Raw genomic sequence first — 14974 nt, 5'->3', positions numbered from 1 at the left:
TCTAGGCCTATAGCAGCATAACTAAGGGATGGTTCAGGACTCACTTGAGCCAACCCTAACTATAAGCTTTATCAAAGAGTAATGTCTTAAGCCTACTCTTGAATATTGAGAGGGTGTCTGCCTCCCGAACCACAACTGGAAGCTGGTTCCACGGGAGAGGAGCTTGGTAACTGAAGGCTCTGGCTCCTGTTCTACTTTTAGAGACTGTAGGAACCACAAGTAGCCCAGCATTCAGAGAACGTAGTGTTCTAGAGGGGTAATAGGGTACTTGAGGTCTTTAAGATATGAAGGGGCCTGACCATGAAGAGCTTTGTAGTTGAGGAGGAGGATTTTAAATTCTATTCTAAATTTTACAGGGAGCCAGTGCAGAGAAGCTAGTACAGGAGAGATGTGATCTCTTTTCCTAGTTCCTGTCAGTACTCGTGCTGCAGCGTTCTGAATTAATTGGAGCGTCTTAATGGACTCATTGGGGCAACCTGATAATAAGGAATTGCAGTAATCCAGCCTAGAAGTAAGAAATGCATGCATTCATTTTTCTGCATCTGTCTGTGATAGGATGTGTCTAATTTTTAAATGACATGTCCTGATCAAAGATAACTCCAAGATTCCTGACAGTGGTGCTAGAGGCTAAGGTAATGCCATCTAGAGTAACTATATCTTTAGACAGTGAGTCAGTGGGCCAAGTACAAGAATTTCGTTTTTTTCCTGAGTTTAACATCAGAAAATTGCAGCTCATCCAGGACTTTATGTCCTTAAGACATGTTTGTAATTTAGATAATTGATTAATTTTATCGGGCTTGATCGATAGATATAACTGTGTATCATGTGCATTGCAAAAAAAGTGAATGGAGTGATTCCTAATAATGTTGCCAAAGGGAAGCATATATAAAGTGAATAGTATTGGTCCAAGTACAGAACCTTGTGGAACTCCATGATTAACTGAAGTATTTATGGAAGATTCATCGTTAACGTGTACAAACTGAGAACGATCTGATAAGTATGACCTAAACCAGCTTAGTGCGGTTCCTTTAATGCCAATTTGATGCTCAAGTCTCTGTAAAAGAATATTATGGTCAATGGTGTCAAATGCAGCACTAAGATCTAATAGTACAAGCACAGAGACAAGTCCATTGTTGGAAGCAATCAAAAGGTCATTATTAACTTTAAGCAGAGCTAATGAGCTTAAATGTCTCTTGTATAGTTCAATCTGTTAGTTTCATGTACAACTGATTTTAATTTGGGTGGCAGCGCGTCTTTAGTTAAACAGCAAGTGTGATCTTAAGTGAATTGGCAGAAATTCCAGCTGCAGACATACCCGACACGGGTTGAAAAATTTAAAAGTATTTGTTTGAGTAAATTCACTCTACTTTTTAAACACATGGTAGAACAAAATATGAGCAAGAAATAGTCACGTTGCTGTTGTTGGCATTGTCAGATCTCTTTGTACAATAGGGGACACATCCATCACATAACACATGTCCTAAAATAGGCCAGTGGTCAGTGGTGAAATAGGCTAGCAGGTCAAAGCTTAGTCAGGGTTAGTATGATGCTAAAATGGCTTCAGACTGACGTGAGGCTGTGTAAGACCCATCTGCTGCGCTCTGCTCTTCAGCCTCCACTAAATGGATTAAACCTGCTGCACACACAGGTCTCATCTAGCTGTGTGTGTGTGTGTGTGTGTGTGTGTGTGTGTGTGTGTGTGTGTGTGTGTGTGTGTGTGTGTGTGTGTGCTTGGCAGTGGTGGCATTACATCTTATATAAAGGTGGTCACGGCCCAGTCTGCTGTGTTTCCGCTCAGCCAGCTGCACCTGTCTGCAGTGTAATCTACCTGTCTATAATTATACTATATCAATATATTGCATGCTTTAATCTATCAACCTATAGGGAATGTCATGTTATTGTATATGTACTGTAAGTCTACTGCATGCTTTTAGTTCACAATGTTAATGATTCAGTGTTTTCCTTGGGCTACATGATTGAGCAGAGAGCTCTCATTCATTCACCCATTTTGATTTTCTGCACTTACTCCATAAACCTTCAACCTTCTGCCTTCATGAGGGAAACACCATTTAATTTAAGAGCAATTAAATTACCCTGGACAAAGCAATTTGTAGGTGTGTCTACTCTTCCTCACCTACTTTTAAAAGCATTACAGTATTGAAATACATCTGTAATAGATGAAGTAATAAATATTTAAAAAACACTTAACATCTGGCTTTTCACACCTGGTAATTCAAAACAAATAGCTGCAAGTCAAGACTTCAGTTTTTTTTACAAAGAAGGGATTGCCACTAAAGTGTATTACAGTGCAACTAGTCTATCCTTCATCAATTGCTTTGTATCTGAAAATATGTTTATTCTTCATCATATAGCTTTTGAAGAATTGCCTTACTCTGCCCATTAAAGTGATAATTTTTCTCATTATTGTTTTTATTATTTAAAACCATGAAACATAAAAATACAAAACTATTCACGAATAAGTTTTTAGTTATCAGGTATTATGGCATTTAATGCTATACTCTGACAATTATTACCTTTGAAGAATCTCATCTGTTTTCATTTCATAGACTAGTTGGGAAGTTGTAAAATGTATCTGTACTGGTATTACCTTTCTGAAGCACTGGTCCATCTTTAAAAAGTTTTTTTTTTTTTATATACCTTTTTAAATATATATGAGTATATTTTATATATATGCTGTATACGAGCTAAATGGTATAGAGACAGTTCGGAGTGGCAATCCAAATTAAGTCAATGTACTGTACTAAGTTAATGCAAGAGGGTCAAGGTTACTGAATGTTGTGCAGTGAGGAACAGATGGCACACTGAGATTAGACAGCTGACCTGGTCATGGCTTGGCTCAAGGTGTTGTGATTCTCTTGACACATCACAGCAAAATAATAACAAGCTTTTTGTCTGTGTTTTCAATGTAGTTCCCACCTATCTTGCTTATTACAGATCAAAGTTATGATTGGTTTCAATACATTTCAGTTAAGACATAATGAGACATAAGAATACACAATTCAAAGTGGATTTTAAGAAAGAAGTTGAAAGAAGTGACTTGAAACAAATGTAATAATGATAATTCAAGTAATCCAGAAGGGAATGATGGAATTATCCGCAATTACAGCCAGTTATTTTGCATATTTTAAGTATCTTAAGATGCATGGAAACTTCAGAGTAAAGTTGGGCTTTTGCCATGTACTGATTAGTTTCCTGTAGATATCCAGTGGTGTCTCTGTGGGAATGCAGCAGCCTGAGGTCAGATTAAAACAGGAAGCCAGTTGGCCACGTGTGGGCCAGGTTGGAGTTAGAGCTTAGAGACAGATCAATGTTGGAGGATATATAAACCAGTTCAAACAAGAAGTCTGTCACACACAAGTTGCTGTTGCTCTCAGGTCGTTTCTTACTTCAGGAACTGTCCAGGAATACAAACTCATTTGCTCGGGAAATCAAGAGGAAGTTAAGAGTCGAAGATCTACACACCGAACGGGACGTCTGCTCTCCATCTACTGCACATCTCCTTTATCTCTGTTGTGGTCTATTCTGCATCAGCAGCCATGGTTCTGGAGGAGAACGAGGGCGACTCAGTCTTTGAGCCCCAAATCACTGTGAGTAGAAAATTCAGCTAAAATGTTATTTTTTTTTAAATCATTTCAATCATCATGTTTGAATCAATCAATCAGCAATGTATTGATCTTCTGAATGTGTGTTTGTTTTAGGAGGAGCATGTAGAGACTCCGTATGGGAATGTCCACTGCATCATGTCAGGAACTGCAAAGGCAAACCGCCCAGTCATCCTGACATTTCATGATGTTGGACTGAACCGTAAGTACCAACTCTTATGCAACTGGGTAAAAAATGTAAACATAAATAAAATACTATATGCATAATAAAAAGGATAAATTGTATATTAACATTAATCTCCAATTTATGTACATTTTAATCCAAACTTCTTGTAAATACTTTCTAAATTCTGTCTATTCCCATGACTTCACTTCAATGGAACTGATTAATTTTTTGTCTTTTCTTCTTATAGACAAGTCCTGTTTTGAATCTCTGTTCAACCACGAGGACATGCAGGAAATCGTCAGACATTTGCCTATTTGTCACGTTGAAGCACCAGGACAACACGAGGCAGCCAAAACTCTACCTTCTGCGTCAGTACACTGTCTTCTTCAGTCTCTTTTTCTACAGTGGTCTGACTTTCATTTTGTCTCATTTTTATAAATGAGTGGAGCCCACAGCTGCTCATGGTTATGTTAACTTTTGACCCCTCAGATACGCCTACCCTTCCATGGACCAACTCTCTGAAGCTCTGCCCGCTGTCCTCAAACACTTTGGGTAAGACAGAGTTAATATGATGCTTCACACGTTTACTCACACAGCATATTAGGATTCATCTCTGTTTTGACCTTCTTCTCCTTGACTGTGTGCTTTGCAGGCTGCGGAGTGTGATTGGACTGGGAGTTGGAGCAGGTGCCTACATCCTGGCTAAATTTGCTGTGAGTTCAAATCTCTTCTCTAAATCCCATTTGAACTTAAGACAGAGAGAGAACATAATTTGACACCTATTTTCCAAAATAAAAAATAAAAAAATAAGTCTTTTTGGCACATATTTTCACTTGGTTGTAGTTCACATATAAGAACTGCCTAAAAGCATGTTAAGAAGTGTAGATTAGTTGTTGAAGTCATATCACTAACCACTCTTCTGTGTGTGTGTGTGTGTGTGTGTGTGTGTGTGTGTGTGTGTGTGTGTGTGTGTGTGTGTGTGTGTGTGTGTGTGTGTAGCTGAATCACCCTGACATGGTGGATGGATTGGTTTTGATCAACATCAACCCCAGCGCTGAAGGACTAATGGATAGTGTTGCAAACAAGGTCAGCAGTGTTTGTGTTGTGTGTGTGAGTGTGTGTGTGTGTGTGTGTTGACTACCCACCCTGTAGGCTGAAAAAGATCAACATCTAATATATTGTGTTCATTTCAATCTATACAACCACCTGTATTGACAGATATTGATATAGTAGCTGTCCCACTACTAGAGTAGAGTTTGACCTTGTGATTGATACTCCATTTGACTATAATTTGAGACCTGTAAATAGATTATTGACAATCTGAATGTAGCTGAATGTAATTGTGTGTGTGTTTTGTGTGTTATAGCTCACTGAATGGACTCACACTCTCCCGGACACTGTCATCGCACACTTGTTTGGAAAGGTAAGCTAACAGGTTCAGTGATTCTCTTCAGTTATCATGACAACTAAAACATGGAAAACATGCATCTTAAAACATCCATTACATACAAGAATCTCTGTCTTACTTTTAAACTGATTTTTCAGGATGAGATTGAGAACAACCATGACCTCATAGCTACTTATCGTCACCACATCACAACAACGATGAACCAGTCCAACGTGAGTCAGTTCTTCCGCTCCTATAACAGCCGCAACGCTCTGGATGTGGAGAGGCCTATTCCTGGAGGGAACGTCAATGTCAGGACCCTCAAGTTAGTACAACCATTGACCTTTAAAGAGCTAGTGTGGCAGGGTCTTGAAAATGAATAATAGAATAGTGTTTGTCACAGTTTATAATGGTCATTGGTCACGGTAAAAAGTAGAAATTGTACTGTTCTGCCAAAGTTTAACGTAGTTGAACACAGTTGAACTTACTCCACACTATGAGGTGATGACATATAAGATCTATCTGAGTTAACACAATAATCCCCAATAATTGGAGCCTCTGACCTTAAGCTGCTCTCTTCTCAATCCAGGACCAATGTGTCCGCATCATTGCAGCATTGCATCATTGCTGCCAGCTTTGTAAATCCTATCCTTTGCATCTTACTTTATCCGCCTATTTCACCTGCCTGCCTGTCTATTGGTTTACAGGTGCTCCGCTTTGCTGGTTGTAGGAGATAATTCTCCAGCTGTGGAGGCCGTGGTCGACTGCAACTCTAAACTCAACCCTACCAAGACCACACTGCTCAAGGTAACTGACTAAACAATTAACTAAACAACCAAATAATGATTAAAATACACTTATTTCCATATAAGAATTGGTGTGATTCTAGTGTGACAGCCTGAAGCCTGCACCTGACCTTTGTACTGTGCTCTTCTAGATGGCAGACTGTGGAGGACTTCCTCAGGTGGATCAGGTAAGCTGTGAATTTATCAGCTGCTCTGCTGACAGTACTGCAGAATCTGCAGTCATTTGGTTGGAAATGTATCTAATGCTTTTCATCTATCTCTCTTCACAGCCAGCCAAAGTGATTGAAGCCTTAAAATATTTCATCCAGGGCATGGGATACTGTAAGTCTCTATTAGTATTTGCCTTAAATGTCTAAGTCTCTGCAGGTGCCACTCTTTTGTCATAGCAGATACTCACAATCACTACTCAGTTCTTTATTTCTAACAAACTACTGTTAAACATCACTTCTTGTAAATAAGAGGATTATTCTATTTCAACTTTTTTGTTTTTGTTAGTTAGTAGATTTACTGTGGGTTGAAATAAGAATTGTATGAATATAAATCACCATAAAATACTCAATTAATAAAAACCATTAAGGGCTCTCCTCTTTCTCCAGTGTCTAGCGCCGGCATGACCAGACTTCGGTCACGGACGGCCTCCAGCTCCAGCATCACGTCCATGGAGGGCTCCCGGAGCCGCTCTCACACCAACGAGTTGCAGCGTGACCGAACACACTCTCGCGGCGCTGAGGACAAGCGTGGGCGCTCACACACTGATACGTCCATGGATAGTATTTCTCACAGCAGTGTGACCCAGATCATCTCAAAGTCCACTGAAGTGACATGCTAGAGTGCACTCTGCATTAAATCCCAAGCACTTTATATCCAATCATACCTCATTATACTTACCCATAAAAGCCTCCCGCCTTTTTAACTTCATCTTTCCACCCTTCAGTCTGTCATGCCCTTTCATCTGCACTATCTCTAGCCGAAAGGTCACAGGTCATAGCTCCATGTGACTTATATATATATTCTTCTGTATTCTCTCTGACTCTACCTATTCCAGTAATTTAACCAACCCTCTCCACATCTCTTCCTTGTCAACAGCCTCCTCCTGTCTGTATCCTGCCCTGAAATGTTTCTACCTCTGTATCCTTCTTTGTATGTTTTTTTCCTCCCCCTCCATGTCCTTGTCTACTTTCCTTTTTTCTTTTCCTTCTCTCCCCTCTGACAGTGATGTTGTACCAGAGATTTTGTTGTGGGTTTCCTCATGCTCAGATATGTATCACCATATATGCTACATGAAGAAATCATGAAAGTTGAAACATGTACTTTGAGCTATCACGTGTTTGTATCAAACCCAGATGTGTATTCATGTATAGAGAATGTATTTGGATGTGAATGCTACATTGTGGGTATTATTTAACTTTCAAATCCCATTAAAGCTTTTCAAAATATTCAAAATATTCAACTTTCTTTGGAAATCTTTCAAACCGTGTCATCTTCAACATCTCATTCATACATTGACATAGAAACTCTATTTCATATCTTTCATACTTTTTACACAATTACAGATCAAAATTTGTGCAATTTTCAGTACTTCGGAGATTTTTGCATTGGTGTTTATGGAGGGGAGGGGGTGACATAACAGTTAGAGGAGCTGTTAAACATTTCTATTGAACTTGCTCTCATCCCTACAATTTCTACTCCACATAGCCTACATAATTTACACATCAAAATGCAGGAAAATGTGTCCCAGTCGCAACACGTAACTACACAACCAAACAGACATTTTGGCTCCAGAAGCCTCCAAGCTACAGGAGCAGCAGCCAACTGCAGCGCAGACTCCCATATTAACTGATTTCAGGAGGGAAGCAGAAACAGACATTTTTCTTACTGGCTCATGTGATCATATTTTTGCCACTACACACACAAATTTCATACGTGTGTTCAGCCATGTCTCCTATTTCTTAAAACATCGACACCAATGCAAATAAGAAACAGCTCACATTTATATGGTGCTTTTATGAACAAACAGAGGAGACAAGCACTCTGAAATATGATGAGACATTTAACCAATTATTCAATTAACACTGCGTTTGTTAAATCACAAAGTAGCACATACATAAAGGGGTGTAAAATATCCTCAAGCATTGATTAACCAATAATACAGGCGGTGGGGCAACGCCCAAATCAAATTCTGTTTAGGCCCCCATAAAGGCCTGGGCTCCCTGTTTGGGGCTCCGGACAATTGGAGAGTGGAAAACTGAACCAGTGGAGCATTGAGAGAAGAAGAAGCAGAAAAGCAACCAAGAGGAGAAACGTCTCTTAAGAGACCAATAACCACAAGAGAACACCTGCTGACTGGGCAGCTTCACCAAAGACAAATAAATGTGTTTCATTCATGAATGAACCTCCCTAAAAACTTTGAAAACTTCAAACTTAACATAACTTATTGAATTTAAAGCAGCAGAATATTTAAAGGCCTGTTTGAAAAACAGAGATTAGTTGACACTCGTGTTCTCGATGTAAACTTGTTATTAGTTAATTAACTGGTTTTAATGTATTAAAAGTAGCGGGAAATGTGTGGAATATATGAACAAGGGTGTAGTGATTTGGTTTGAAGGCATCAATTTTGTAGAAATTGGCCTAGAAATTTTTAGAAACAAGATGGCGACTGGACCATTTTTCCTAAAATGTATTAAAATCAATATTTTTGGTAACCATGGAGACGATGGAACTGTTGGAGATCTTTCTTGAAACCCATTATCAAATTGAAGTGTCTGACTGCTGTGTTTAATCATCATTGTCATTAAATGCTATGACTTGATATGTTCTTATTTATTTGTTTATTTAACACTGAGATATGTTTATTGTTCCAAGTGAATCACTTGTATTTCTGATTTTATTTTCTGTTCTGTATTTCATTTAATCTGAAAAGCTTGAAAAGTGCCTCTATAAATACAATTATTATTATGAGCTGACACATATCTGCGTTAAAAATCTTTTTCTTATCTGCTTCAAATGGTTGACATAGATTTTTAGTGTAACCCTCCTATCTTTGTCACATGGTTTGTATTATTACTGTTATTGTAATAATATATAATATGCTGCCATTCACATCATGTGGGGAATAGGTAAGTACAAGATTGTGGCTTTGAAGGAAAGTGAGCTACAGTAGTCCATTATATAAAGACACAGGAAGTCAGGTATGCTACTTTATGTACGATACACCTGTTTCACACCATACACCCTCACTCTTTTGTAGTTTCATTTTTCTTCTTTTTATTTGCTGGCATGAAGATGACTTTAGGAGAACAGGTATGGCAATCATTCTTAACTTCATCAAAAGAGTCTTGCAGGTGTTATTATAAGTGATTTGTTGATTCTTTATCTTACTCACAATGTTTTTACTCAGGTGGACTGGCAGAGGTATTCTCATAATTAGTAATAACATGAACAAAACTCTCATGCAAATCTTAATTTGTCTTATGTAATTATTCAAAGATGATTTATCTCTCTTACTTTAATGTTTTTTCCACAGGGGCAAGCGGCTATAGCAGATAACAGAGATAGTTCATGACAACATTACTATCACTTTAAATGAATATTTCATATTGTATTTTTATGTTCCTTTTATGTCCCCTCAGCTGCTAACACATGGTAACTGTTGGGGATCTTGGTGCAACACTGGGCCCCACAGATGCATCGTGCAGGCCCACCGGAGAGAGAAGACAACATAGAAGACTGAGACTCAACATTCCTGCAGTAAATTTCAAGACTTTCCATGATGACGAAGAAGAAATGCTCCCTCAAGACCAGATCAGACGAGAGATGGGAGATGGAGAGCACGGTATTTTAGTCAACAAAGTAAGTAAAGCATTTTATTAAGACTGAAAATGTAGCTGTAGTGATATAAAGTTGTTACATACCGTATGTTGATGATATTTGATAATATAATATAAAATATTCATGACTTGTTGTTTATGTCAGGGAGGACTCCTCTGCCTGCTCCTTGGGCACCTGAGAGTGGATGTCAACCAGCACCACAGCAGTCCACTGAACACACTCCTGCAATAAACCTGCCTACAGACCCCAGCCCCAGCCAAGAGGATGAAGGGTATCCTAAACTCACCTGTGCAGATGAAGCTGCCACTACGTGAAACTAAATGATGCTATAATACGGATCATGATATTAACTTTGTCTATACACTGTATATATGAGTGATTATTATTGTTTATAGGCACTATTTTATATCATTATTTTGCCCACAATTGTTTCCACATACTTTATGGCTGTGCAGCCTTCCTACATTCAGTATTGGTCCTTTTTTACAACTTGGTTTTGTGTTGAATTCAATAAATGGACTCTATGTAACATGAGCCACTGTTCTGTGAGATGCTTTACCCTCAGTGATGCTGGATTAACATTAACATTTTCTTAAATACTGAATCCATTGCCAGGTGTCACAATATTTCTTTTGGCTAAAATGATTCTAAACAGCTTCTCCACTAGGAGCCTGGATAACATTGTAAAACCCAGAACAGATCTTTCTTTCTCTGACATCCGTCCATGTTCCAGATTTGAGCAGCTCCTATTTTCCTTTCCCTATTTATTTATTTTTCTAACATGGCTAAAATTTGGGAGGGTCAGATTGAAATGTATGAAAAAGGGAACAACTGTTTTTATGCAACCTTTAAGAATCCAAGAAAACTTTAATCTGTTGTAAAAGTGCATCCATTTCAAATTCAGGCTGCAACAGCACAAAACAGGGGAAAGATCCCAGGCTGATTTGTTTTCTGAAATGTGCTGTTCATTCTAATAACATCTCACATTTTTTCCGTTATTATTTTGTTGTTACCTTTACTCCTTCAATACGCTCCCTACCTTCAGTTGCGGAAGCTACCTTGCAAGCATAGCTTTGCAAACGCAACCAATTACGTCACACTGGAAGAAGTTGAACTGTAGCAAAGCTAGGGAGAAATGTAGTTTGGTAAACTGAACTTATTTAGAAAAAGTAGTTCAAACTACTCAGTAAAGAAATTATAAAATTGACGCTGTACATACTTAAAAATATCATACAAAGAAATGACGTATTAGCACATTCAAATTAGAAATTTGGATTCAAAACATTAAAAACTAAACAATAGCCAAATACTTTTCAGAGGTGAGCTTCCTGGAAGACCTAAAGGCTTTTCACAAGGACAAAATTGCAAGGAATATTTTTTATATATTGATAAATTACTTCAAGTGATGTAATTTGAGTCTAAAGACTACAAGTTTGAAATTAAAAGAAAAAAAGGTGTGGAGTTAGAGGGAAGTGTGCTTTCTTTAATTATGTTCTGATGACATTATAGGCTGTAAAGTAAGTAAACATTTAATCAGGGACATTGTTCTGTGTTAAGACAAATCATAGTGTACCTCTCCAATCTTTCCAGTAGATGGAGCTCTATAACCTTTTCTCTTCCGCTGTGAATCAGCAGCCGTCATACACCACTGGGTCAGGTTATGTAGCCAAATAATATTCAAAGCACCCCTGCACTCAATCCAAACGACTTGTATTTACAGAATGTTTTGACAACTAAATTCAAATCACATAGAAATCCAAATCATGTACAGCATCTGCTCGGTTTTTAATATCACTTATCTAGAAAACCATTTTGGATCTTTTTAATAACTCTTAGCCTTGTCCTTTCCCAGAGGCCCGGATTAAAGAGCATTGTGTAATAGTTTGTTTTAAGTCCCACTTTTTTCCATCCCTAGCACTCTCATCCTACCATGAGAGATTCATTCATTTTTTGTTTGTTTGCTTATTGTGCTCCTGTTCATGCTATTTAACAATTTTTCATTGTTTAAAACACTTCCAATTTTTTGCTAAATGTGTGAAAATAACAGGTCATGGGAGAGTTAAACAAGAAATTTGCAAATAAAGGGGGGTGTTGGGCAAACATCCACAACAGAAATCATTCCAGTGGGGTTTTACTGCATACAGTACCGAGTATAAGGAGGCCTGTGAGCTGCATTTGTCTCAAGGTTGATTTACCCTTTCCTTTCTCTCTTATACTGTTTAATTACAAAGGACAGATTAATTTTACACAAAACATAATAGGTTTTTTGGCAATAGCTGCCGAGCTGTGACTGCCAAGTGTGCAAATATGGGGTGATGGCCCAGCGGATATACCCCACATAACAGATAACTATTACGTCATGTGTTTTAATCCATCTAAGTGTCACCCTCCCTCGCGGTACAATTTGCACAGTAAAAATAATCTTTGAATTGAGTGTGTGTATGGATATTAGCCGCATGCATGCATGAATGTACTGTATGTGTAGGTGGGGCTGTGTGTGTAGGCCCGTCAGTAGATGGATTGTTTTGGGCTTTGACTGTGAGACAGTGGAGACACACAGATCCAAGAGAGCGTAATGGCAGTCAGCATCAAAGTCACAATAATTTTGTTTGTGTGTGTATGTGCAAGTCTGGGTGCATCTTTATTTCAAAGCTTCATTTGTTTGGAAACCATTATGATACTGTGATGAATAATGTATGACAGAAATCTCTGAAGATTTAATTTAAACATGAGACATGAGCTGTAGCACGGCCATGGGTTCTTAATGTATCTTCTGTTTCCTATTAGTTCACTGTGCTTTGGTGCATTGGGCTGCATCGAAAAAACACTAAATCCTGCACATTTGCGTCTACTTCAGCATAAATTTGTAATTTGTCCTATGAAGGTGGATGTGAATGGCTGCCCTGCCAGAACAGTGATTACTAGTCCAAAGTGGGATGAGAGCAATTTAATTTCAGCTTCACTCAATAATGTATGGTAGTGTGAGATAAAGAAATTTTGTTCATAGACATTAGTGCCCCCCACTTTTACCTTCTTACCTACAGCAAAGCAGTTTTGATCATGACTCAACTCAGTTTACACAACTTTCAACTCCATCACCAGTGAGGCAAAAAACTTTATTGTAGACAAAAAAAGTCGTAGTTTGACAGCGGTGATGTCAATTTTACTTTCATACAGAGCAGTCTGTTGTGACATGCCCCCCCCCACACACACACACACTTCTTAAAAATCATATCACTGTATGCGTCAGTATATGTTTACAAATGTTAGTGACAAAAGCCCTGGGGTTGCCATCAATGTTCAAAAGGAGTGTATGTTTATTTGTTATGTTTATCTGTTATACCATGTGATACAGTCACATGTATATAGTGCTTAATATATATTTTCTGTCTGCTACTGTATGTTATTTTCTCAGTCCTGTGGGCTGGAAGGCACCTTGAAATTATTAAGGAGGATGTAAAGTGTAATTTTTGTGAAATTTCAGTTTTATTTTGCACCTGTCTGTCTGTCTGTCTGTCTGTCTGTCTCTCTCTCTCTCTCTCTCTCTCTCTCTCTCTTTCACCCCAACTGGTCGAGACAGACGACCACCCACCTAGAGCCCAAGGATCTGTCCTAGGTTTCTGCTTTTTAACAGGCAGTTTTCCCTTGCCCTTGTCGCCTAGTGCTTGCTAATGGTGGAACTGTTGGGTCTCTGTAAATAATGTTATAAGGAGTTCGGTCTAGACCTGCTCTATTTGGAAAGTGTCCTGAGATAACTTCTGTTATGAATTGGCGCTATACATATAAAATTGAATTGAATTGAATTGAATTGAATTTTGTATGCTATATATTGTTTAAATAGTTCTTTTACGACTTGTATTCTCTTTTGGTTCATAACTTTATAAGGAGTACAGTCTGCTCTTTTAGAAAAGTGTCCTGCGATAACTTTTGTTTGGCGCTAAACAAATAAAATGTAATTGAAAGAAATGAATTATTTTTATTGGACACATATATGTCCATGCTGTTTGGACAATTCTGTTTTTATGTCAGTTTATGGGTATTTATTTCTTTTGTTCAGTAATTTAGAATTGCTTTATTATGTTTATAATTTATTATTATTTCAGCATCATTTTATAAACAAATAAATTGAACGCTGACATTTATAGCTATTGGTCTGTTTGGCAATGATATTTTCCCATGTTGCACTACCTAACAATAAATATGCTATTCATATTTAAAGAAATACCTCCCAGTTTAACCACTATGAAGCCCCTAAACACAACTGTACAGTGTAAGGTGTGATTGGATAGCTTTGCCCTCCATGGCATCATGTTGTACCCATTCCTCGTATATGACAAGATAAATGGAGGATATTATAAAAATTGGGTTTTACATTAAATAAAATTATAATAAAATTTAAAAAAAACACTTGGGGACCCTTGCAGTAGTAGTGGACACGTAGGGCCCCTCTCCTCCTGTCAGTGAGCCCCGCCAGCTGCAGCCATGTTGGAAAAGCTCAGGCTCCAGCAGCAGCAGCAGCAGTGCTAACAGCTAGCGTCAGTGGACACCGACTACCGGGCACGGCGCTGTTGTGGACAAAAACAGACAGGGAGAGGGACTCATAACGGAGAGACAGAGCCACCAAGCCGGCTCGGATACCAGCGACTATACACACATAAAATTAAAAGTTACTGGCTGGAAAAGGTGGCCGGTTACGGAGAGTTGCGACCGGGCTCCACGTCTAAAGAGGGTAAGTATTGATCCATCTGTGTGGAGAGGTGGTGGAGGTGGAGGAGGAGGAGGAGGAGGGGGGGGAGCGGATTATATGGGAATAGCCCACCGTTAGCCGAGTTAGCTTAGCATTAAAGGGGGGTAACACACACAGACAATGGGGTTAACGCAAAGGCAATACGCTGGGGGTTGTTTTTTTTATGAGCTGCTATTAGGATTTATGGCAAAATATCGTGGGCTGAATGGTGTGAAATACTGGTCATTTTGACACTGCCAAGTCATTTGTATTCCTAACAGACAGACAGTGGTGCAGTGGCCGAAACCACCCCTCTCTGTTTCTCCTGTTAGGTGCAAAGGTTCAAGTCAAGGAGGATTTCTGTCATGTAGAGCAACGACGCCGTGGCGGAACATCTGTGTTTTGATGAATAACGAGTTGCTCAGACTGAGGCTTATT

General features: G+C 38.6%; 2 protein-coding genes across 3 annotated transcripts in view; both read left to right on the top strand.

The window, feature by feature from the left end:
• Positions 1–3358: 3358 nt before the first annotated feature.
• Positions 3359–7427, top strand: LOC127367763 (protein NDRG1-like). Its single transcript, XM_051407888.1, has 12 exons — positions 3359–3608; positions 3720–3825; positions 4037–4157; positions 4279–4341; positions 4442–4502; positions 4789–4875; positions 5156–5212; positions 5335–5501; positions 5884–5983; positions 6114–6149; positions 6252–6303; positions 6579–7427. Exons 1-12 carry the CDS (start codon positions 3558–3560, stop codon positions 6809–6811), a joined length of 1134 nt encoding a protein of 377 aa, XP_051263848.1. The 5' UTR covers positions 3359–3557; the 3' UTR covers positions 6812–7427.
• Positions 7428–14334: 6907 nt separating this feature from the next.
• The window catches only part of LOC127367758 (focal adhesion kinase 1), a 58920-nt gene continuing 58280 nt past the window's right edge, over positions 14335–14974 (top strand). For both annotated transcript variants that reach the window (XM_051407873.1, XM_051407872.1), the window contains exon 1: positions 14335–14539. The gene's annotated coding sequence lies outside the window, so the exon portion shown is untranslated. The remainder of the gene's footprint in view (positions 14540–14974) is intronic.

The sequence above is a fragment of the Dicentrarchus labrax genome, unplaced genomic scaffold (assembly GCF_905237075.1).
Source record: "Dicentrarchus labrax unplaced genomic scaffold, dlabrax2021, whole genome shotgun sequence".
NCBI classification, from domain to species: domain Eukaryota; kingdom Metazoa; phylum Chordata; class Actinopteri; family Moronidae; genus Dicentrarchus; species Dicentrarchus labrax.
Note: the sequence above shows the minus strand (reverse complement) of the source record. Positions and strands in the feature narration are given on the sequence as shown.